Source organism: Mixophyes fleayi, chromosome 8, assembly GCF_038048845.1.
Source record: "Mixophyes fleayi isolate aMixFle1 chromosome 8, aMixFle1.hap1, whole genome shotgun sequence".
Taxonomy (NCBI): Eukaryota; Metazoa; Chordata; class Amphibia; order Anura; family Limnodynastidae; genus Mixophyes; species Mixophyes fleayi.
Window position 1 is genome coordinate 13035257 of NC_134409.1, and position 27425 is coordinate 13062681.

At 39.6% G+C, this 27425-nt stretch overlaps 1 protein-coding gene across 2 annotated transcripts in view; it reads left to right on the forward strand.

Annotated features, from left to right (window-relative positions):
* Positions 1-27425, forward strand: part of TNNI3K (TNNI3 interacting kinase) — a 174510-nt gene that overhangs the window by 86039 nt on the left and 61046 nt on the right. For both annotated transcript variants that reach the window (XM_075181918.1, XM_075181919.1), the window contains exon 21: positions 26374-26483. In XM_075181918.1, the coding sequence (XP_075038019.1) occupies positions 26374-26483 (110 nt within the window). The remainder of the gene's footprint in view (positions 1-26373; positions 26484-27425) is intronic.

The window sequence follows — 27425 nt, forward strand, 5'->3', positions numbered from 1 at the left end:
GAAACCGGTACATACATAAAACAGGGACATACAAGGCAAACAAAATAAATGCAGACATGAAATCAAAGGGTATGGAGGACCCTGCTCATTAGAGAGCTTATATTCTAGGTGGAAGAGGGCACAGCTAAAACAAGAGGAGCGAGTGTGGCTCAGAGTGGAGATTGGGACAGTTGTGAGGGTCTATTAGTGTGAATAGTGTTATCTAGGATAAGGTCACCTCTAAAAAAGAGACGGGTTTTCAAAGAGCATCTAAAGATTTGAAGGCTGTGGGAGAGTCTGACTGAGCGTGGTAGGGAACTCCATAAGTGGGGAGCAGCACGGGAGAAGATTCAATGAAATTCAATTTAAACTATGGCCACAAATTTAAACAGTGGATGGCGATAAATGGTTGTTTTATATAGATGTTCGTTGAGTGGGGGCTGTCATGGTAATGAAGGAGATAATTGAACTTAGTGACTCATTGTAGAGGTTGTTCTTTTACAGAACAATTGCAGCATCCATTGATTAGCTTCTAAGTTGTTTTCACATTCAAGGCCAAGAAATTTAATACCATTAAAGGAATTATCAACACTGAGGCAACCTCGCTCTTTAACTGCTTCCCACCACATTTCTAGCACATCAATGGTGGTCCTTGGACCCTCAATTATTCCCGATAACAGTAAGAAAAGTAGAGACCTTTTGGCACTGGAGTTTGTCCTTGGCTAGAGAATTAAACTGTAGAGGGGAGGTATATTGTACACGTGGCACCTGATTAGATAGAAGCCCTAGCCGGTTTTGTTTCCACGTTAAATTGATAGAAGTAGTAAGCTATGCTCTCTGTAATGGTATTAATGACTGAAGGTATGCCTTAGATATATTTATAGTGTACGTATTTGGAATTATATAAATTTACATGGATATTTATATTTTTTATTTTTTTTTCAAAAAAAAGTTTCTCTCGGAATTTAAAGAAATGGAGGATTGATTGGTGCTTAAGTATAATTATAGTCTTATCACATTTAACCTACAATTACTGCGCTTAATTACATACTCCCACACTGGTATTTACATATGGTATCTTATTTCTTTAAGATACAGATGATAAAACGTTTAAATGCTTCTTTAAAGTTTAATAAGAAGAAGCGCTGAACAGGTATTTAGTTTTTTTTCTTCAAAGTGTTTTGTTTTTTTAAAAGATGCTTTGGGAGGGGGGATCCTCAGATAAGCCCCAAGCCCTTCAGGGGCGCACGGAGGACCCGCCCCAAAAAAACCCCCAAAAAAAACAACCCGAGATAGAGTTGCTGTGCATGCGCAGCAGCTCCGTTTCGTCAGCTCTGTCCTATACAGCAGCCGCGGCGCTGTCTGAGAAGCGTCCGTGGCAGTGCTGTATACACTACAGCAACGCCGCGGACGCTTCTTTGACAGCGCCGCGGCTGCTGTATAGGACAGTGGCCACTTAGTTAGCGCAGGGGGGGTTTCTAGAGACTCAGAAACCCCCCCTGCGTGCGCCACTGCCCTTAATGGGCCTTCTGCAATGCCTGGTGAATGGAAACACATTTTTAATTTCCCTTCACCCCCAAAACAATTCTATATACACCTTGATATTAAATTTAATAAATGTCTGTTACACTGGGTAAAAAGATTGTGCTACATCATAAATTGAAAACATATCTTATACTGTACTGTTGATTTTAAAGATATTATTCGTCATGGAAAAAGTGCCATTATAGTGGTAACAAAAATCCATGATGACTTATATTTTACAGCCCCAGCATTTAGAGCTCTGGGCAATTACCCAGTGCCCCTGGGGAGTTAGAGGTCCCTAGGCTGCAGCCTTCACATACAAACCACAGTAATACTTATAGATTGTTAAACATAGATCTAGTCAGTGTTCCCTCTGTACCAGGCAGTGAGTGAATGACAATCTTGTAGACTCAGATTGTCTGACTGTAAGAGGGGGGATCACATGGACTCCCTACCAATAGCAGTGAACTTTGCTGCCATTATTATCATACTTGCCTACTCTCCCAAATTTTTGGGTAGTTCTGCCGGACCCCCCGGAGAGCAGGCCTTTCTGCCGGGTCCTGCCCACTTCCTAGTGAAATGGACGCAATGGGGAGCCTCAATGATGTTGTTTGGAGTGCAATGGTGCAGAATTTCACAGTGGAAGACGGGGCTAAAAGAGTCCGATTTGCGGTGCCACGCCCCCCTTCATGTATCACTTGAACTGGAGATCCCAGAGGGGAGTTATGTAAAGCTGGCAAGTATAATTATTATATTTGGGGTTAGGGCTGAATTCAAAGCGTCATTACCTTGTGACAACATACACTGCAACAAGCAACCATTCCTAACTCTGCATAACTGGCAGCATCAATTGGTGAACAAAGTAAGGGAACAAAGATGATTAGCTATTATTAGAGGAGGCTGGAGAATTACAGAAGAACAAATAATGAATATAACGAGATTACTTTGCCCTCTGTCATAGAACAATACCTTCCGAAACAGTAGATCATGTGACCAGTTGTCACAGAGTCATACACTACTGTTACATAAAAACCAACCTAGAGTTTTCTCTTATCCTGATTTAAACGGAACAGTCCTGATTTTTGTGTATGTAAATTTGTGCCATAAAAATATTTTACTAAAATTCAGACTGTTCATATATCTGGAAATTGTAGGGTTCACATAATTTATTAAATGAGACCCCTATGTGACTTGACGTTTGCTTAAATCATAAAATCCCCTCATACTTCCTTTAGGTCCCAAACAAATAAAAAAAAAAAAAAAAGTCTATAGGATAATATCCCTAGTTTTCATGTAATATGAGAATATAAGGAGCCTGAATGATGCAATATCAGCATTGTAAGATGATCTGTAGAAGGATAAGATGTGCCTACAGTATACATTGTTTTAGCATCAGAAATATGGAGAAGAGGCCTTCTGCAGTGTTCAGCTGTGGGCCACACATTGATGTATTATCCCGGAGTGGGACACTGTATCCTTGGGCACCATTGCAACATTTTTTGGGAGATACCAGAGGGTAGGTGAAGTGCGAGGATGAAAGGGCACGGGACGCAGTGAAGGGCGTAATTTTGGTCCCGCCCCTGCGACACAATAATCATCATCATTTATTTATTTATATAGCGCCACTAAATCCGCAGCGCTGTACAGAGAACTCATTCACATCAGTCCCTGTCCCATTTGGGCTTACAATCAAAATATCCTAACGCACACACTAGGGTTAATTTTGTCAGCAGCCAATGAACCTACCAGTATGTTTTTGGAGTGTGGGAGGAAACCGGAGCACCCGGAGGAAACCCATGCAAACACAGGAAGAACATACAAACCAACCCCACACAGATAAGGCTAGGAAATTGAACTCATGACCCCAGTGCTGGGAGACAGAAGTTCTAACCACTGAGCCACCGTTTTGCCCCATGACGTGAAAGTGTCATTTTGCCATAATAATGCGACTTGGAGACTCCCATCCCGTCCAATTCACTAGGAAGTGGGCAGAATGTGGGAGAATAGCCTGGTCTCCCGTGAGTCTGGGAGATCTACCCAGAATTTAGGAGTCTCCCGGACATTCCAGGGAGTATATTTACTAAACTGCGAGTTTGAAAAAGTGGAGATATTGCCAATAGCAACCAATTAGACTAGTTTTGTAGACTCTACTAAATAAATGATAACTAGAATCTGATTGGTTGCTATAGGCAACATCTCCGCATTTTAGTAAGTATAGACCCAGGAGAGTGTGTAAGTGACATGTTTACTTGTAAATAAATTGATCAACAGTTGACATATTTCGTTAATTATGACATCAATTATATTATTATACTAAAATATAGAGCTGACTGAAGTTGAAGCCGGGATCACTCATTTACCGGCTAAAGTTATCATTTAAATTCACTAGTTTTATATCTCTGTGGTTCTCTTGTTTAGTTGTCCGGTACAGACCCTCCATTTTTCTCTGACCTTTACCTCGAGCGATAAACCTTCACTATCCACATATTTGATTCCCCTCTGATAAGATTTTGTGAGTCACATGAATAAATTTTGTATTTTATTCCTATATGGTGACTTTGATTTAGTAGGTAATGTTTCTATAATCTGATGGATGACTGATATTTGATTCAATATATATGCCAGCCCCAGCAGCTAATAAATTAGATTCCTTATGTAATGGAGAGAAGCCGCCTTCACAGGATTTATTTTTTATGGGGGTTGAGACAAACTAATATTTTTGGTATGCGTGATGCATGCATCCCCTTCACAGCCTTCTCCCCACAGTTTTAAATATTTGATTTTAACAGCATCTAAGGATTTTTTTGTTGAACTCTGATTATTATGAGGAGAAAAAGGTCAAAGCTTCAAAGTTAAAGCTAAATAGAGACGCTGAATGAGGTAAGCAGAGGTCTCTGAAATCCCCGTCTGAGATGAATTTGAGGACAAATTTGCATATGGAAAACAAATTCTCCTGCAAACTAAACACCAATTGATTTTATCCAGAGAGACAATTCATTAGCTGCTGAGGGTGAAGAGTTAGACAACATGGAAGCAAATTTTATTCATTTTCATGACTAATTTTAGAACTTTTGCTTTTTCAGTCTTAAGTAAATCTTGGATAGGAAAAGATATTCTAGGGGGGGGGGTACGGGGGCTTTGTGCCGCCTGTGAAAAAGATCAGGGTGCGATGGAAAGAAAACGTTTTTAATGATCAAAGTCCTCAGATGACACGCCGAGCACTTTCTTACAGATAAGAGGATGACACCAATTAGCAAATGAACTTATATGAGAGCGAGTTCCAGAGCAATATTATCTGATCACAGGACAGCGTCGTTCACTTTGCTCGGTTTACAAATATATCGATCAGAGGGGAAGAAAGAGAATAAATAAGGTGGTGGCTACAAAGCCATAGCAGAAGTACAGATGTACAGTATTCATGTTCTAACGTGCTACCATCACCTGCACACAGCAACGGCAGCCATTTTGAAGTTTAATATTCATGAGAAATACAGGCTTTCAGATGACTGGGAGCGAGTAACATCACTGCGGCCTGAGGCATTTCATTCAGGCAACCATTTTGACAACAGGTGATATGTAGTATATATGACAACAGGGGATATGTGACAACAGGGGATACATGACAACGGGGAATATGTGATATATGTGACAACAGGGGTTATGAAAAAACAGGGGATAAGTGACAACGGGGAATATATTTGACAAAAAGGGATATGTTTGCATCAGGGTATATGTGACAACAGGAGATATGTGATATATGTGACAACAGGAGATATGTGATATATGTGACAACAGGAGATATGTGATATATGTGACAACAGGAGATATGTGATATATGTGACAACAGGGTTTGTGAGAAAAAGGAATATGTGACAACTGAATATGGGAGATCAGGGCATATATTTGACAACAGGGGATATGTGACATCAGGGGATATATTTGACAACAGGGGATATGTGACATCAGGGGATATATTTGACAAAAAGGGATATGTGACATCAGGGGATATATTTGACATCAGGGGATATATTTAACATCAGGGGATATATTTGACAACAAGGGATATGTGACATCAGGGGATATATTTGACATCAGGGGATATATTTGACATCAGGGGATATATTTGACAACAAGGGATATGTGACATCAGGGGATATATTTGACAACAGGGGATATATTTGACAACAGGGGATATATTTGACAACAGGGGATATGTGACATCAGGGGATATATTTGACCTCAGCGGATATATTTGACAACAGGGGATATATTTGACATCAGGGGATATATTTGACATCAGGGGATATATTTGACAACAGGGGATATGTGACATCAGGGGATATGTGACAACAGGGGATATGTGACAACAGGGGATATGTGACATCAGGGGATATATTTGACATCAGGGGATATGTGACATCAGGGGATATGTGACATCAGGGGATATATTTGACAACATGGAATAAGTGACAACAGGGATACGTGACAACAGGGATACGTGACGACAGGCTCAAAAGGGGATACGTGGTAACAATGGGTAAGTGACAACAGAGGATATGTGACAACGGGATAAGTGACAACAGACCCAACAAGGGATAAGTGACAGCAATGGATATGTGACAACAAGGGTTAGGGGACAACAGACCCAACAGGGGATACGTGACAACAGGGATATGTGAAATGAATACTGCTAACACATTCATTTCACTTATATTTTCTTAAAACAAAATTCCCCACTTTTTCCATGGAGATTATACCCTGGTGTCACTGACAGATAACTGTGTTTGACTATTTGTATTTTAACGTTTGCTCAGATGTATGAACACTTGAAGAGAGAATAGTTATATATAACAAATCTTATACATTCCCCTTTGGCCAATTGAGGTGATAGGAGGTATGAAATTGCTCAGCAATCCAGCTGATAATTGGGGGCCTCACGGGGGAATGGAGGCCCCCTTAGCCCAGGGGCCTCCATTCCCTTAATCCGGCCCTGGCATTTATGAATGAGTTTCTGCCATATGTTTGTCTGATTAGATATGTGCATTAACTACCAGGTGTTCAGGTATACCTAATAAAGTGGACAGTGAATATATATATATATATATATATATATATATATATATATATATATATATATATAGGGAGATTGTTTATGTGTGTGGGAAAAGCTTCCCAAAATGTGTTTCTCAGTTGTAAGGAAAACTGAAAAGGGTCTCTAGGGTTATCAATGGAGAGGGAGGGCAGGCTCCATTTATCAAATGTAGGCTAATTTGCAATTGCACCTGTGGGGGTGTTTAAAAATCAATCAGGCTGGACATGCAATCTCTCAGACCTGGGGAGGAGGTTGGATGTCTACTGAAAGACTCTGAACCAGTTAGTGGTGCACACTTTATATAAGGGAAGATGAGAGGGAGATGTAGGTGGTTGGAAGGAAGTGCAAGCTATGCCCTCCATGGTGCTGGCCACGCCCACACACAGCTGGCCACGCCTGCACATTACTGTCCACACCTTCAGTGAGACGGCTCTTCTCACAATAGGCCCTTAGTAATTTTCAGTGTGGCCCTTCATCTGGCCCTGTCTCCACTCTACCTAATGAGGAAGGGATTGATTATTCTGAGGTGTTCAATAGAAAGTGATGTGAGTGAGCACCTTGCCATGCAGGGAGACAAGCAGATGCACTTGCACATAAAAGGCCTAATTTAAAGCTTGGAGCAAAACAAAAAAATAGGGGCAACATGCTATGGTGCCAATTTGTGCTCTTTTTTGCTTTGCTCCTAACTGTAAATGAAGACCATTAGAAAGCACTGATGGTAGGATGTTTGGGGGCTTGTAAATGACCCTTAGAGTGAACTGGTAATGGGTCCTTGCTGGCAACAGTTATGGATAAATAGAGGCAATTAAGTGCAAATGTTCAGCACATCCTGTATCTTTCTAATTAACATTACAATCTCATTACAGCTATTGATGGAAGTGGTATATTTATATGATACTAATTTATTTGCAGTAATAGAACATTTTTAAGGGGTTTTTTTGCAGTGAAAGATTTGCTGGTTTTGATGGAACATTAATAAGATTTTAGGTTGCACAGGATTAATAAAAACTGATTTCTTTTGTGTCGAAGGTCTTGCCGCTCTGACATGTAGCTTTCAGTCTCATTAAGCCTTTATTCCCAATATAATTTCTCGGATGTTCTGATAGGAATTATACAGCATAGTAATAAAGACATGCCACTTAGAGGAGACACACAGCGAACAAAATTCTATGTTAAATGAAGTTTTAACTCTCTTCACCTGTGACTAAGGGTTCGTAACCTTTAGTCACAGGTTAATTTCATAAATAATTACTCGTTACACCGCACCTGTTGAGCATTTTTGCAAACTGGCCCCACCTTGACAACCTTACAGGACTACCCCCTGACACCACCCCCCCCCCCACCCCCGCCCCCCCAGTCTCCCCGAATTGTATCTATCCCTCTAGTGAGAAAATCTGATTCTTTTGTTAGCCAGTAAAAGAGAGCAGCCTAAGCATTGGAAATCTTTATAGTGCCAAACTTTCCCCTTCATATCCTCTCTAGGTGTAAGCTCCTATACCTGGGAGATGATTGCATCTGATTTTAACTGCATTTTAATGGTGTTTGAAGCACATTGGTTAGTGTCGGACCTGAATACACAGAGGGGCTCTTGACTCTGGGATGCAGGCTTAAATGTTTTGAGCAAAATATGAACCAATACCTCATGTTTTCATTTTGCTACATACACAAGGGTATGCAGTGTTAAGAATAAGCACTGACAACTGTCTTTTGTTTCATCTTAAGTAGCTGTGAACAGTTGAAATAGATTCACCTGGTTGCCAGGGGAAACCACTCATTCGCAAGAAGTTTGAAAAATCTAGGGATCTATTTTTTGAAACAGAAAATGAGGATAAAGTTGTACTATAAAACTTATTCTGATCACAAAATGCAGCCTGTGCATCATTTGAGGCAGTAACTATGGTCAAACTGATTTCATGGGAATCAATAGGACTTTCTACCCTTTAATAAACAGACCACTTAATATTGTAGTAAATGCTAGAAGCACACTATGTTAATGTTGACAATCATAGCATTAGTCTACAAGAGCAAATGGCTCTCCTTTTATCAACACAATTCTAATGAAGAGATCAGTATACTGAATATTGCTCCTGGTAAATAATAGTGTAAACAAGCAAGTACTTGAATTAATGATTCTTAGACACTTTGGGAGCCTTCATCATTTATTGAAAAGATAGACCTTCCCTCCTTTCATCAATAAAATAAACTAGCCCAGGGACATTAGATCATTTCAAGCTCACTTCCATTGTTTAGCTAATTTACTTAGGTTTATTTTTTTATTTTTTTGATTCACTCACCCCCATATATATCCATCTGATCCCGTTTTTGCCAAAAAGCAATATTTTTTTACGTCACATATCACAGTGAAAAAAATATACTTTTGTCACTATGTTAGAAACTCACCGCACCAGGACATTAGTATAATTGTAATTAAAACACTAAAATGCTTTCATTTCTTTGTCATAAAAACACTACTTATGGAATAATGCACCCTGTACTGTGAAATATTTGGATAATAGGAGTCACTTGGTTCTGTGACCTGTATATAAGCACTCGATCTACAGAATTCAGAAGTTCTATTGTCACAACTCCTTAGTAACTTAATATTTAAATGTATATGTCAGGATTGTGTGAAATAGCTGCTCTTTGCTGCTGTACTATATCTTAAACTGATGGTGGAGTTCCGCTGCCTTTCATTCTGCTGGCTATAGTGTGCAGATTTTATACCCGAAGCTAAGTAAAACATTTATTATGTAATTATCTGTTAGTGTGTTGTCTTATTCATCTCCATAGCTTATATTGAGCTGCAACTGAACATCTGGCACACCCATTAGTATAGGTATGTCCTAGTCTAGGGATAAAGAAAATCCCAATAAATATCAATTTCTTGTGCTGTTTATTTTATTGTATGCGTGATTCATATTTTAATACACCTGGGGTGAGGAGCTTGTTGCATGTTCTAATAACAATTAAAACTCAAAAGTTATCCTAATTTTAAATTAAAGAATTCTGAATGTTTTAGTGGATGATGAAGCACAAACAAGTAGGTGACATGGGGTCTGTAGAGTTTAGTACCATCTGGAGACCTTGGTAATTGTAATATGTCACTGATTACAGCCGTAATATTAAGCTGATTGTTCTATAAATAGACTTATGATTATGTCTGGAATTGAACCCTGTTCTGTAATGTAGAGAATAAGAATAAAGAATAATAATAGCGTCTAACTTGCAAGGGGGGAAAACATGAAAAAACAGTCAGTATTTAACTTATGTGCAAAACAGAATACTAATTTGCACCCCTTGCATTGTAACATGGTTTTGTCCAGGAGACTGAAATAAGAAGTTTCTCAAGTTAAGATCCTTAATGAATCAGGCCCCATGACCTTATCTGTGTGGAGTTTGTATGATCTCCTTGTGCTTGCGTGGGTTTCCTCCGGGTGCTCCGGTTTCCTCCCACACTCCAAAAACATACTAGTAGGTTAATTGGCTGCTATCAAATTGACTCGCTCTCTCTCGCTCTGTCTCTCGCTCTCTTTCTTTCGCTCTTGCCCTCTCGCCCTCCCTCTCTCTCTCCCCCTCTCTCTCTCCCCCTCTTTTAGACTGTAAGCTCCAATGGGACAGAGACTGATGTGAATGAGTTCTCTGTACAGCGCCACAGAATTAGTGGCGCTATATAAATAAATGGTGATGATTATATTAGTTTGGTATATGTTCTATTATTTACTGATAACTTTAGAATATATTTTACAGACTGAGGTACCTCTTAAATGTATTTTATTTAGATACCCTTTGTGGTATTTGTATATGGGGCTGAGTGTGTCTCTCTGTGCTCTCCTGTTTGTGTGCATTGCTCTGTTTGTGAACTCTGTTATTGAGGTCAACTGCAATGAATTAACAGCAGCCTCTGGGCCTATATAAGGTCTACTAATACATTGGAGGCTGCTGGTACATTATATACCATTGTCCCTGTCCCTTTAATTACTATTTAGTCCATGTCAGTGAGCTTTGTGCCTTCTCCTTTCTTTGTTTTAGTCATTTTATCTGTCTAATCCTCAATTCAGTCAGTCTTGTGTACACTATTATCCAGTCCAGTCATATATGAGCCCTGTCTTACACGCTTTCTCTGTGCATCCTTCTTCCGTGTCTGGCTGTTACACAGGACTTCCCCAGTCCTGGTCCTATCACCCTGACCTGGTCTGCTGTGGTTCTGAGATTCTCATTCAGCCAAGTCCTGGATGCAGCTGAGTGCTTGAAGGAGCCCAAGGCCACACTGAGACCATGAACTCTGTTCTCCAGCAAGTGGTTCGGGTGTCAGGTCTTTGTCCCTTCCTAGTCTCAATGTTGTTCCTGCATCTGTTTTGCTTTATAACCTTTTTGGTTACTGAGTGCTGCTTGTACTTGTATGGATAATCTTGTTCTCACCTCTGGCCTGTGTGGCAGCAGCTCCCATGCTTTCTGTTGGAGCCGTTACGTTGGATCTCCTGTATACCAGAGAGACCCCCAGCTACTGGTTATAGGTGAGTGACGTTACTCTGCTAAATTGAGTGAATGAAGGAGCCCCCCAATAAAGTACTATTTTTGGTAAAGGATTGGATCCCCCTCCCACCAATCAGAAGCTGCCCCCCCCCCCCCCACATTGCACCCAATCCCGCCACATGTAGTAAGTGGGACAACAGGGAGGTGGTGCTTGGCTGTGGCGTTATAACCATGTGCCACACTCACATGTAAGAAGTTGCTGACTGAGTCTCCTTCATGTCAGTGGCTGGCACTCATTCAGTATTTTAAGCGCCCTGGGCAGTCATCTAGATTCGCCTGTTCCTATACAGTGAAACCACTTTTAGCTTGAAACAATATAACTTAAACACAGTGGGCCTGGTTCATTAAGGAAAGGAAAGCAAAAAAAAAAAGGAGTAACTTTGAACCTTGGCAAAACCATGTTGCACTGGATGGGGAGCTAAATTTAAAATGTGGGGGCAGATTTATAGTTGAGGTAGGGCGCGACCTAGATCAACTTTAAATTTCAGTGTAAAGATAAAGCTATCAAGTATGTGTGTGCTACATGAAAAAACATACAGTATTTATCTTATGTGCAAAATAATAAAGTAATTTGCACCCCTTGCATTGTAATATGAGTTGTCCAGGAGAACATTTGCTCCTCTTTTTTTTTTTACCTTAATGAATGAGGCCCAGTATAGTTATGTGTGATTATAGATAACCATTCTAATCATAGGATCAGACATTATAACTGTGATACTTATCACTTGTACGCACACGGCTTGTTATCACATGGGGAAAATGATTACTATATAAATATATCAGGACATGTTTTTGTTAACACAAGTTTCTCGATCATTCGTACCAGTGTTGTGTTAGTTATAGGCATATATTACTGAGTGTTCTCTTATTACAGACGTCTCGCATGTTTATCACTTTGTAATAGATGCAAATGAACAGTCGTTAGCAATTTTCTCTGCATAGTTAATCTTTAATGCATAAAAGCTGAGAGATAACCTAGTTGTTATTGAGTTAATTAAAAGAATTACTTAGACTAAAGGCATCTTAAATGGAAAATATACTATGTTTACAAACAATTTTGTTTTCACTTTATCTTTATATATTATATATGACTTGACTATGGCTTATATATAACAATCCAACAAACGTTATACACAGCATAAAATTATGTGATTTTACCACAATGTCGGAGGTAGAACGTTCCATTGCTTACATCGGAGTGGCACTGTCCACTGCTTACATTGGAGGTGGCACTATCCACTGCTTACATTGGAGGTGGCACTATCCACTGCTTACATCGGAGGTGGCACTGTACACTGCTTACATCGGAGGTGGCACTGTCCACTGCTTACATCGGAGGTGGCACTGTCCACTGCTTACATCGGAGGTGACACTGTCCACTGCTTACATCGGAGGTGGCACTGTCCACTGCTTACATCGGAGGTGGCACTGTCCACCACTTACATCAGAAGTGACACTGTCTGCTGCTTACATCGGAGGTGGCACTGTCTACTGCTTACATCGGAGGTGGCACTGTCTACTGCTTACATCGGAGGTGGCACTGTCTACTGCTTACATCGGAGGTGGCACTGTCTACTGCTTACAACTGAGGTGGCACTGTCTACTGCTTACAATGGAGGTGGCACTGTCTACTGCTTACAACGAAGGTGGCACTCTCTACTGCTTACAACGAAGGTGGCACTGTCCACTGCTTACAACGAAGGTGGCACTGTCCACCGCTTACAACGAAGGTGGCACTGTCCACCGCTTACAACGGAGGTGGCACTGTCCACCGCTTACAACGGAGGTGGCACTGTCCACTGCTTACAACGGAGGTGGCACTGTACACAGCACTAGGGTCATGAGTTCAATTCCCGACCATGGCCTTATCTGTGAGGAGTTTGTATGTTCTCCCTGTGTTTGCGTGGGTTTCCTCCGGGTGCTCTGGTTTTCTCCTACACTCCAAAAACATACTAGTAGGTTAATTGGCTGGTGATAAAATTAACCCTACTGTGTGTGTTATGGAATTTAGACTGTAAGCTCCTCTGGGGCGACTGATGTGAATGATAAATATCCTCTGTACAGCTCTGCAGAACTGTTGACGCTATGTAAATAAATGATGATGACAAATCATGTTATTAATTGATGGATATTAAATACAGGTCTTCACCTTGTCCAGGCAGAACTGTTTATTTTTGACTCTTGGATACAACAATTATCATTCTGTCTACAGCAGATTTGTTGTATCTAAGGGGATCGAAATTAAACAAATCTTCCTGGACGGTGGAGTTCCCCTTTAAAATTATGCGTAATTTTCTTCCTAAATAATAGTACTTTACTTTATTATATTTACCTGTAACAAAAGTTTTGTTTTCTTAACTTTTTTTGCCGTCGAGGAGTAAAGGTACAGTCACCCTTTATTCTGGTTCATTTAATAGTAGGATTTAGGTGCCAAGCTAGCAATGTCAATTACCGGGTTATCTCTCGGAAGGCTTACCTTTATTAAACCTTGACAAGTCCTGTAAGACGGTTGTGTTCGCACCTACCCGGTGTTTGCGTGGGTTTCCTCCGGGTGCTCTGGTTTCCTCCCACACTCCAAAAACATACTAGTAGGTTAATTGGCTGCTATCAAATTGAACCTAGTATCTGTGTGTGTGTGTGTGTGTGTGTGTGTGTGTTAGGGAATTTAGACTGTAAGCTCCAATGGGGCAGGGACTGATGTGAGTGAGTTCTCTGTACAGTGCTGCGGAATAAGTAGTGCTAAAGAAATAGCTGATGATGATGGGCAGATCAGATATGGTCTAATCCTTCCCCATAGGTAATGTTGGCAAATAAGGCCACAGATGATGTATAATTACAATTTACGTAAATTGTATATGTATGTACACAGCTATGGCCTCATAGTGTGCTGGTGATGGCTACACTTTAAATATATATTTTTCCACAGTATTTTGCATTATATTAATAGAAGAGAGGATTTGAGAGCATTGAGAGTATATATTGCCACTGAACTGGATACATTGTGACTCCATACTACTTCCACATCTGCAGTTCATAAAGGGATTCTGCTTCTGTAAATAAATTCTTGCAGGAAACCAGATTTTTCAGAACTAGGATTAGAGGTTGTTTGGTACAATATGTTTGTGTTCTGTGACAATTTGCTGAGAAAGTCTCTGTACCCAGCAAATTAGTATATTTACATTCCAGCGTCTCCCTTAATTGACTTTAAGAGCCTGTTCCTCGTTTTGTCGGTACATGAGTTTTTAAGACATCACATCGCTCTTGATTGACCTCTCCTGATGTTTGGAACCTACGAAGCTCACTGTGGTTCTTTGTCATCCATGCTAAATAAATCACAGTGACAGCTCGCAATAATCTGCTTCATATTGCGAGATGTTATCATTTTATTCTGTATGAACATTTTAAAGAAAATATTCCTACATCTGAGGGGTCTCTTTGGACCTTCAAGGAAATAATGACTGAAATTATATTAAAAAGATGAAAAAGTGTTGAGTGTTCTGCTCCCAGTTACAACGTTGTTCATTCCTATGGGTGGAACATGGCTCAAAGAAAAATAAATACCTGTACTATGGTAATTAAATGAAACAACATGCAACATGACAGTAGCCCTGTCATACCCTCATACCAACATCACTGGGGATCAAGAACTCAATCAAATGCAGAAGTGTCTGGTTCTTTTGTGACACTAAACAACTATTTTTGCAGTTACATGATTTTTACAGACAAGAGCAATGATCAGATCAGTGTAGAGATACCAATAACATAGAAAGACAGGATTTAATAGCTAATTCAATCCATCTTGTCTGTCCATTGTTGTCCAGAACAACCTAAGACCCAATTTGATCATTATTATTATTATTATTATTATTATGATCATAGATTTGTAAGGTACCACAGTGCTCCGCTGCGCCGTACAGTAGGGAAAACAGGACATACATAAAACAGGGACATACAAGGAAGATATAATAACTGCAGACATGGAAACAAAGGGTATGGAGGACCCTACTCATTAGAGAGCTTACATTCTAAGTGGGAGAGGGCACAGCTGAAACAAGAGGAGCGAGTGTGGTTCAGAGTGGAGATTGGGACAGTTGTGAGGGTGCATTAGTGTGAATAGTGTTATTGGGGATAAGGTCACCTCTAAAAAAGAGATGGGTATTCAGAGAGCTTAAAAAAATTTGAAGGCTGTGGGAAAGTCTGATTGAGCGTGGTAGGGAATTCCATAATTGGGGAGCAGCACGGGAGAAGTCTTGTAGGCAGGAGTGAGAGGTGGTTATCAGAGATGAGACAATGTGCAGATCAAACCTAAGGACGGGAAGGAGAGTATTTTTATAAGAATTTGAGATGTATGCAGGGGTAGAGTTATTGAGGGCTTTGTAGGTATGGGTCCTTAGTTTTTTTCAGATTTAGGATAGCCTTTTTTTTATCTAATAAATGTTTAAATTTCCCTAGTGTATTGGCCCCTCTGTTAGGAGGCTGTTCCACCTACCCACTATCCCAACAGTGGACAAACTGCCCCTCTAAGCCGCACGAGGCTCTTTGAATTTCTGAATGCGGCTACCGACGGTTGCTCCCAATCTGATTTATTTTCTGTTTTATTATGTTCTGATGGGCATATAAGGGGCTTGTGGGCAGATTTGATGGGCATGTGGGCAGGTCTAATAGTCATGTGAAGAGGTCCGAGGGGCTTAGCTGTTTGCAGTATCTATAGATATTTTTGGGCTCTTAGTCTCTGAATGGTTGGCTGCCTCATTTGGTTAAATTAATTTTCCTCTAATTTGCCCTAAACCAACTGCCCTCCATTTTATTGTATGTTCTCTTGTTTCAATATGTGTTCTAATAGTTCTTCCCTCACCTCCCATTCCTTCTCTACTCCAAGCTATACATCATAATCATCATTTATTTATATAGCACCACTAATTCCGCAGAGCTGTACAGAGAACTAATTCACATCAGTCCCTGCCCCATTGGAGCTTACAGTCTAAATTCCCTAATATAGACACAGACGGACAAACAGACAGACAGAGAGGGAGAGACTAGGGTCAATTTTGATAGCAGCCAATTAACCTACCAGTATGTTTTTGGAGTGTGGGAGGAAACCGGAGCACCCGGAGGAAACCCACGCAAACATGGGGAGAACATACAAACTCCTCACAGATAAGGCCATGGTCGGGAATTGAACTCATGACACAAGTCTTTAAATATTTTAGTCTTTCTTGGTAAGCTTTATGATTCAAACTGTGCACCATTTTTGTTTTCTTTGCACCTTTTTAATTTATTTCTGTCCTGCTGGAGATATTACCTCCAGAACTGGACAGAAAGGTGAGGACTCACAAATGAGCTCTTTTAGTGGCTGGCCTCAGTGAATTGTCTACTTTCGGTTTCAATAGTTCTTTTAGGATCTTCTTCTCTGTAAGTGAACTTGTGTCTACCCCCTTTTTATCAATGTTCCTGCTAATTAGCTGTGGTCTCTTTCCTTCTTCGTCTGCTATGAAGCAAAATAATCAATAAGATGATTGCCAATACTCTCAGCAAGTCTCTCCCTTTGTCCTTAGTCTCACTATTCCTACTCTTATTTATCTTCTTCCACTAATGCACCTAAAAGAGGTTATGTGCTGTGTTCCTACTGACTGTGCCATTGTCTCCTTAGCTTGGGCCTTTGCAAATCTGATTGCTTTCTTTTCTACCTTCAGCCTAGCAAGACATACTTCTTTTTCTTCATTCCTCTAAGTCTCCACTAAAAACAATCTTATTTGCTTTTACAATTCTTGCTACTTCTCTTTTGAGAACCAAGTAGTAGCCACAGTTGCAAGCACTTAACCCTGGAGCTGCACTTCCGATATATTTGCAGCAGCCCATCAGTCTCTGGAATAAGAGTTAGATTCCAGATCTAAGCCAAGTCTCTTACTATCTCCTGTAAGCACTCAAATGTCAGCGCTGCAGAATTAGTGGCGCTATATAAATAAATGGTGATGATGATGTCAGGGAAGTGACAGGAATTACAATTGGGTTTGTGTGTATATTTCACAATACAGCATGGGTCTATACCAACACAAGCTTTTCATAGGTATCATTCTGCTCAATGTATAGTGTACGTGAATATTGCAAACAACATTGTATTGTACATATACAGTCTGGTTTGAATTAGAGATGCTCAGGCTCAGTTCCCCCGAGAACTGAACACACTCGAACTTAGCAGATCCGAGTACCGAGCCGGCTCGTGCGCCCTCGGAATTGAAAACGAGGCAAAACGTCATTGTTACGTCGTCAGATCTCGGATCTCGCAAACTTTGGATTCTATAAGTACCGCCCTTCACAGCGATCCAGCGCCATTCAAAGAGGGACACAGAAGGGGTAGCACAGTTCTTGGCAGTCTCTAGAGCATTTGGGCAGCATCATAGGTAGAAAAGAAAGAGGAGAGGTAGCAGTGTTGTTCAAAGTCTACAGTGACATTCAGGAGAGCTCCATTGCTAATTGTCATTGCTGAAATACAAATAATAGGTCTGGCAGACTTGGTCTTCTAAATCTGCAGTCACATTGTACTGTGTTATATAGGTAACACACAAAGAGGAGAGCTCCATTGCTCCATTGCTAATTGTCATTGCTCAATAGGTCTGGCAGGCTTGGTCTTTTAAATCTGCAGTCTTTGTTTGAAAGTGTATGAAAATAATATTGTGACCTGTGATGTGGTCAAAATTGACTGCAAATAGCTTGAAATTAGTGTTATTGAGGTTAATAATAATGCAGGGGGGGGGGAAAAAAGCAAAAATATGTGATTTTAGCAAATGAAAATAGGGATTTTAGAAAAAAAGACAGGATCCAAGACCAAAACCAAAACCAAAACACGCAAGGGTGGTTTTGCCAAAACCAAAACAAATACCAGAACACAAGGGTCAGTGAACATCTCTAGTTGGAATGGAGTGCTCTTGTGGTCACTAGTGGTACTGCAGTTTTTAATTTCTTCGCTAGGGGTTTTCCAAACATTAATAATTTCCTCCTAAATTAACCAGTGAATTTCTATGGTTTTCTTTCAGCTAAAACTTTTATCTACCTGTTGTGTTTTCCTGTAGCTACCGTTATAATTACAAAGAGATATGAGTTTGCTGTTAGGTAAGTGAGTAAAGTTACTACTATAGGAAAGCATAGAAAATGTATGTGATACACACTACTTTGGTGAATTAAGCGCACCCCATGCATTGCAACATGGTTTGTCCCGGAGAACAATTACTACTTTTTTTTGTTTACTTTCCTTAATGAATCAGGCCCTATAAGTCCATCTGGTTTTTTTTGTTTTTTTTTAAAGGGACTGTTCACTCCCATCTGTGGGCCTGATGTAAAGTTGGGTGCAATTTACACTGAAAACATAAGTGTAAATTGCATCCCATGATTTACATAGTATTCCAAGTAGCATGGACTCAGATTACTATGCAAATTGCACAAACACTCTTTATCTGTCTTATGGGCCGGAGCTCAGTCAGAGCGGCCCTGTGGAGCAGATAAATGAAAAAATAAATTAATATGAAAAAAAAAATTGCGCCCCTTCCCCCTCTCAAACAGCTCAAGGGTGGGTTAAGCTGTTGGGAGGGGGTGCACACCTTTTTTTTAAAAAAATGTAATTATTTTTTTACTTCTTTTTTTAACACAGCAAGGTCTGTTGCACCAGCAGAAAGCACCCACAATAGGTATGTCTACTAGAGACCTATCTGTGGCTGCTTTCAACTCAGCATAGCCTGTAAAGTGCGAAAACACACCTTTATATGGCAAGGCTCACCCAGTACCTTCCCCGTTCCCCCTAAGAGCAGAGAGGTGCAAGAGATATATCCGTCTCAATGGGAGTGCAAACTGAAACGGATCCTTGGCTAAAAGTGCTATTTGCTCTGATGAGTTGGACTTGCGTCCGACTTTACAATGGACCCTATATGTGCAATTATATAGGCAGCTACTGCTGCTCACAATTGCGGAGTCCCCAGTCCATTTAGTTAGTCCTATTCAGCAGAGCAGAATTTAATGTACAATATATTATCTGCTAATGTAATTTCTCCTTCTAGCTCAAAATTTCGTATTCAACATTCCCAGTCTTTTAAAAAAATTAAATCTGAACCACAAATGGCTTAATAGGAATGGTTTTATAAATAAGCGATTCCAGGGCACAAGCCAAAATGGATCTATCAACATTTAGCCTAATTAAGGTGACACGTAGGACCTTGCAATCAATGAAAGCAATTAAACTAACAAATACAGTTATAACAATGCGAAACTTATACTTGAGTATAAGGAAGCCTATGTCCATATATTTATATTACAGAAAGCAGGACAATAAAGACGCACTACCCACAATAACACATATCTGTGTATGATGCTCTGTTATATCACTATACAGTAAAATATCTAAAATAAACATGAGGGGCCTAATTCATCAAGGATCTTAAATGAAGAGGATTCTTATTTCAGTCTCCTGGGAAAAACCATGTTACATGCAAGGGGTGCAATGAGTATTCTGTTTTGCACATAAGTTAAATACTGACTGTTTATTCATGTAGCACACACATATCAACTTTAAATTTCAGTGTACAAATAAGCTATCAAGTATTTGTGTGTTACATGAATAAACAGTCAGTATTTAACTTATGTGCAAAACAGAACACTCATTTGCACCCCTTGCAATGTAACATGGTTTTGCCCAGGAGACTGAAATAAGAATCCTCTTCATTTAAGATCCTTAATGAATCAGGCCCAAGGTTCTTAGTGCACATTTTGATCAGATCTATCATGACAGCTAACCTCAGTCAGATGGGTAACTACACATTTTTGGCTGTGGTGTAATTGTATTATATTGTTTCAAATATTATTCCTTTTTTACGGTTGTATTTTTTTTCAAAGAATGAATTAAATAAGGCTGATTATCCTCTGGTGTTGCGGTAAATGCCACTGACACCTGCAGTCAAAAGCAATTGTGTTTAAAATTCGGTGGTTAACCAATGCTTGTACTTGCAGTTGGGAGATGTCAAAATAGGTCAATGCGGGTGAATGCAAATGAATGGCAAGTTAAATTTGGTATGTGATAATTGGAACCAATATGTTCCATTCTCATACCTGTTTACATGCTTTACCAACCATTAAATATTCTAGTAAAAGCCTGTATTTTGGTGCTTGGATTAGGGTGCCTAAGGATCCTATAACCTGCAAATGTCTATTTAACAAATTATGGAAAATGTTGGTACTTTCTTAGTTTAAACTAAATATCTGAACATGTGAATACCCTTATTCTCTTAGTATTAAAAACTCTACATTTTAAATTAATTTTTTTGAAATTTCAATGTAATGTCCCTGAACGGCTAAATAGGTCAGTTAAACATTTTAAAATTCAGGTCAGACCGTCTGTTTTTGACCCACAGCTACTGCGATCTTTGATTGTGCAAATCAGTGCATGATTATTAGTTGCGTGCACATGTATTGTATAAGTTATATTGTTGCTGAAATGGCTGAAAATGTTAGTAATTTGTACATGCTAATAACAAGAGCGATTGCAGCAGCGGAAGCAGTCTCATATTGAGTAAACAAACAATTGCTATGACCTAGAAAATAGTTCTGATTTTATATGTCAGATAGAGAACCAGCCACGGTTGCCCCGGCAACCTTACTTGTTGCTATCTGAATGTGATGTGCAGAATGGTCGGCTCGATGTCAGCTGGGGACAGGGCTTAGACGCAGTGACACATACAACACAATATTTAGTAGTGAGAAACAGGCTATAGAAGCATTAGACAAATACAATATTAAGTATTGTGTTGTCATGATCCAAACCTTTCACTGTACAGCGGCCGTGTCTGTGAAGCTGTCACAAATGATGAATTGATCCACATTCAACTTTTTATAAAGAGGTCTCCTATATGAAATGTAAAGTGGTGCAGCCTCTGTTATAAGGCTGCTGATCACACAGCCCCCCGTCACTCATTATCTAAGAGATACTGACTGTATTCTGGAATATATATATATTAGGCAGCACGATGGCTCAGTGGTTAGCACTTCTGCCTCACAGCACTGAGGTCATGAGTTCAATTCCCGACCATGGGCTTATCTGTGTGGAGTTTGTATGCTCTCCTCGTGTTTGCGGGGGTTTGCTCCGGTTTCTTCCCACACTCCAAAAACATACTAGTAGGTTAATTGGCTTCTATCAAATTGACCCTAGTCTGTCTCTCTTTCTGTCTGTCTGTGTGTTAGGGAATTTAGACTGTAAGCTCCAATGGGGCAGGGACTGATGTGAGTGAGTTCTCTGTACAGCGCTGCGGAATTAGTGGCGCTATATAAATTGATGATGATGATGATGATATCATCTGAAACTATAACTCTCCTCTCTTACCGCTTACGTTACATCACCATTCACTCTGTATTCTGGTTTCTGAATTTTTTGTTTCCCATACGCATTATTTTACATTTTGCTGCATTAAATGTAGATTCGCACTTTAGTCCATTTCTCTGTTCTTTTTAAATCACTACACATTTATTTTAGTCCTTTTGGAGTATCAACCCTGGTACCATTATTATTTGCAAAACAACATCCCATCCCTTGTAAACCACAGGTAATATCACCAATGAATGCATTTAGTAAAACAGGACACAAGACTGACCCTGAAGTTCTCCTCTGGTTACCAGACCTTTATCTGAACCTACACCATGGACTACAACACTCTGTCTCCTGCCCTTTTGGCCATTTCACTATCTTTGAGTCAAACTCGAAAATATTCTAATATTCTCAAATCCATTTATTCTAGGATTCTGGATCAGATGCCCAACCAAAATCCAAATAAAATATATCTACTGATCTATCCTGATCTATCAGGTTAATTATTGAGCCAAAAACATCCACTCGATTTGTTTGACTCTAAACAGTCAACCGTCATTTGTTATTCATTTTTTAACTAATTCAATTAATTTCCCTACTTTTAAAGTGTGAGATTCACAGGTCGATAGTTACCATACTCTGTCCTACTGTTAGGGTTAACCCTAAACCTAACCGTAACCACTAAAATAATACTTACATTACATCAATGACAGCTGGGTCCGTCCATCGCCGCTTTAAGACAACTCGCGCTTTGTTATGATGTCATCTAACACAGTCGGCAGCACAGCGAGTCGTCCCATGAAGACATCTGCATCCTGGTAAGTAGCTTTTTTTTCAGGTCGCTGTAGTATCAAGCCGGTGTCCTCCTGTCGTCCTCTTCTTTATTGGGGTAGTCAGTACCGTTAAACTGACTACCTCCGGTCCTACTGCCTTTTTTTGTGTAGCAAAACTACGTTGGCCATTCTCTTATACTCTTGGATGAACACCTTCTGGACCCTTTAATTTACCTACTTTTAATTTTGAGTAATACCTCTTCTTTAGTAAATATATTTGGTTCTACAGTGCAGTAAGGTTTATCTTTCTACTGTAGTACAGTTGAGCACTTTTAGCTTTAACCAGTAAACACGGAGCAAAAATAGATATATAGGAAATCGTCTCCCTTAACATATCCACCCCCTTCTGTTTTCATGCTTACTATCATTTTATTTCCCTTCATTAATGTATTTAAAGAATGTTTTTCCACCCTTTTTACTGACTGTGCAATCTTTTTTTCTGTTTGCACTTTAACACATTTTATTGTGTGCGTAGGCTATTTTAGACTTGTTTTATGCTTCTTTTAGTCTTCCAATGATGAGCTCTGTCTGGATTTTTTTATGCGCAGTTTTCTAAGCACTCTTAGCGGCTGTCACTTACCTGGAGAAGCGTATTGGCCTTTCCTTCTTTTTGCTTTTATTAACATATATTGCACAGTGTGTTGTTGCATTTTATAATGCGTTTTTAGTTTTTTCCACTGTTCCTGCTCTCCGCCTTTCTTTTATTTAGCTAAAATCGAAAACCTTTGTTTTGCTGCGGCTCTGTTCTACTGCTGCCTGTATAGTAAACCACAATGGAAAAGAGTTGATAAAGCCAAGTACTCTCACATTTGATACTACAGGTAGATTTAGCAAAAATTCTAGGAAAAGTGGAGATATTACCCACAGCAACCAATCAGAATCTACCTATCATTTCTAGAATGATCTGGATAGATGATAGCTGGAAGCTGATTGGTTGTTATGGGCAACACCTCCACTTTAACTCTTTAGAATGTTTGATATCTTTACTTCTACATCTCTATTGTGAGAACTAAATATAGGATTGTTTCCTTGGCTGTTGTTTCCCTGAATAATTACTGGAGAGATCTACACGCAGAATCTCGCTGCTCCTGGCTGAGTGAGCAATTGGCAGATATCAGTGCATCTTAGGGATAGTGAGATCCCCTATAATTATCACCCCACCTTTCATTGACATCTCACTGATTTCCACTATTAATAATCTGTCCACGTCCTGGTGGTCTATAAATTGTTTCTACCCAAAATAATCTTTTTCACCAGTTCATAGAGTTCCACAAATCCTCTCAGTCCTATCTGCTGTGCTTTGTATTAAAACTATTTTTATCTCATCCATTACATATAAACCAATCCTACCTCCCATGTTTCTTATTGTCTTTTTGAAGCAGTTTAATCCTGGGAATCCCAATGTCCCAGTCGTGATAATCATTACTGAGTAATAGCTACAATATGGATGGCACGCAAATTCGCGAAGCGTTCCATATTTTTAAACCTTCAAGCGTTCACTGAAAACCCACCTCTTCAGACAAGGTTATAATATTCCTCAACCACCATATTAATCTCCCTAGATTACCCTACTACCATCCTCTACACAGCTAACGCAAGACAACAACCCTCTGACCAACACTGCCACACACACAGCCCACTCAATACTTTTACCTTTGCATTCTAGCTGGTCCATTGTGTAATATGATGTAGCACATGTCCTTGTGTTTCTAACTCCCATTGTCCCATAGATTGTAAGCTTGCGAGCAGGGGTCTCTTACCTCTCTGTCTGTATGTATTACCCAGTATTGTCTTATCTATTGTTCCCAATTGTAAAGCGCTACGGAATTTGCTGGCGCTATATAAATAAATGTTGATGATGATGAAAGTATCAGTTGACATGACTTAAATCAATTCAAGAAGTTTGTTTATTCAACTACCACCATTTCTATACGTAGCATTATAAACCATACCCCAGTTCATTAACTGGCCGCTGTTACCAATACACTTTTCATCATCTTTAGGGGGACAGAGGGATCATCTCCATTAATTAGTTTAAACAACTACTAAAGACGTTCCTTAAGTTTCAATGTTTGCCATTCACATTTGAGGTTTAAGTTAAAATTTGCATTCTTTAGAAAAAATGTTAAACACTATCAAAATAATATTTTTAATTAATGTAAAGTATTTAAATGTCTGAACTCTTCCTAAGGGCACGTTCTCCTAGTGCCAGGATACAAGCAGTCTCTTTTCTGCTAAACGTTACTGACATGACTGACAGATCCAAATACATCCAGCTTTCATCATTTATTTAACCAAGTGTTAAAGTGTCTGATGCGAAGCTTCCTATTGTGTGGACAGGAGAAACGTCAACTGAGAAGTTCTCTGATAGCGCTGGATCCTTTCCTAGCAGACAAAAAGCTTTCTGCACTGATCCAGCAGCACCGATAGATAAATCATTAGTACAAACATGTACAACTACATCCACCTCTCTGCCTGACTCTCCAGTTCAACAATAAGTTACTCTACACCACACGGTGGTCTATCTTGGGTTGGGTCACGAGACTACCTTCATGTTTTTATTTAAAAGTGATCCTAATAGGCTGTTGAGCATCCCCACCCCTCAGGCTAAAATTTGCCATCCAACCCCTGCCCTACACCTCCTGTCCCCCTGAGAATTAGGTACTGGCAAGCACCTAACCTCTCTATTTGGTTCATACCTAACCCAAGATCCATTCTGACATACAGTGGACTCTTATTGGTGGACAGTTTCCAGAGCCATCAACTATCTGGTAGCTATTAAAATATGCCCCCTTGAACGGAACCACAACTTCAATATCATATTTATGCTCAGTGAGAACAGAAAATGACTTATAAAAAGGGACAGCTGCTGGGTGGAGGTGCTTAAAAATTTCAAACCAGATTAAAAGTCTGTTGATCCCCGAGCATGCCAGCGATACAATTGGCTATGTACTCTGGTTCAAACTCACAGTTCAACATTTGCAGTTCACATTTGCCATTTGCATTCTAGGTGGAAGGCTTTAAAAGTTTTGTGGTTTTAATTGTTTAGAATCGAGCTACAAATATTATTGTGTTCCCATTTTGAGCTTCGCCATTTGCAATCAAAGTTTGTCATTCTTGATTAATTAAAACACTGAAATTCTTCAAATTTAACTTGAAAATGTACGAACCAGCTGAAATGTGTGCAAACCGACTTGAACACCGATGAACAGGTTCGCACTTGTTCAAACCTCTCAATTTTGTTATTAACCAGTTCTAAAACCGAAGAAATTGCGATGTATTTTCGAATGTCAGAACCAAGTCGCTAAACTGATTCTAAAATCAAAACACGACAAGCTCGAGAATCCCTGAGATATGTCTACATTCCGTTGTCCTAACTCTTGTAGATCTTAGGGCTTTAAACTGCTCGTCTCCTAGATGGCCTCTGGGGGACAGGGATAAATTAAGGGGTGACTGAGATATAGAAAGTGTTACAATTTCTAACCGTAAGCTAATATGTACAAATGTGAGAACTGCATACAGATTGGGAGGTGTGTAATTACCCAAATTCTCTCCTTAAGGCTTTCAGAGATGTTTTATTCTTTAATGTCTTCGTCTGAATTGACTTATCCGTTAGTCAACAGAGAGCCTGTTATTTACCTAAGTTTGGGACAGCAACCAGAGGGGAGAGAATATTACTCTTAATATTACAGCACTGTAGAGACTTGATTTTAAGACAACACTTAGATGAATACAATTTGCATTAATTAAAGCCACATTGTGATTTCAATAGTGGAATTCAGGCAATAGCTGTAACCCATAGCAACAATCAGATACAAGCTATCATTAATCTAACTACTGTTAAAAGCCGCTGATTGGTTGCTAGGGATTAAGGTAGATCATTCTTTGTTGCACCATGTTATTGATTAAGCCCAATAGATTATGTCACCATGAAAACAAAACAGTGAACATAATATATTTATTATTTTTGAGTCATTAATGACAAGCACCTAGCTTCTGTCCAATTACTCTGCTTCCGTTTCTTCATCTTCTGTATTATTGAGATGTAATTCTGTCCAATTCCTGCCTAGCTGCGGCAGCCGCGGACATGGCGTACCATCACATCCGACCGCCCATCGGATATTCCATCCCGAAGCCGATATCATCCTTGTTGATGAGAGGATGGAACGTATGTCCTGAAGTAAGTGACTCAAACTTGTTTTCATCTCACAATATTGTAACATATTAGATCGTGGTGTAATGGAAAGAAAATAGCTGTCACGGATCAATGTAGAAATACAGCTAAGGAGCCACAGATAGGTGAAAAAACAAACAATGTTTATTGCTGGAGAGACTGAACAGATAATGTAATAATGGTCTTGTAGAAATTACCAGGTATACACAGTTGCAGGTAAACAGGAGGTGTGGAAAGATTCCAGGCAACAAGTACAGGGAGATGCACAGGAAAGTACCAGGTTCACAGATGAAAACAGGGCAGCAGAATGTATGTTGGGATCCCAATGCAGCATGATCACAGGAGCAAGGCAGGAGGAAGAATCCACAGGGTGCAACAACAGGATATGACATCAATAACCAGCAATGTGTGCTGGGAGTGACAGGTATATAAAGGGAAATGAGAACACACCCAGGTGCATGGAATAATTAGTGAAGCAGAATTAACTCCTAAGTAACTAGGAGCACAACAGGCACAATAGCAGCACCTCTGGTAATCAGAGGTACTGCTGCAAACACATGAAATGAACACCAATGATAAAGTCTGATAGTCCAGGAGGCAGGAGCTGCCAGGCAAAGCAGTATGCCGCAGGCAGATCGTGACAATAGCGACTTTAATCGCATATGTTTACTTCATCGCAAAATATGACCTAATTTATTATGTTTACATGATCACAAAACATTACATCATCATATTTAGTGGTACTGTGCGAACCGTTACAGTTATCTGTATTCTGTATAATTTTCATAGGAAATGTGAACTAAGCTTTATATAAATCCTAATAGATAAAGATAATCTGATTACACACATAACACAAAACAAAATGGTACGTTTCCATGAATTTATTTTAATAAATTGTATAACGATACATATTTTCGGAACTTTGTGAATCTTTAGATGAACGAACTG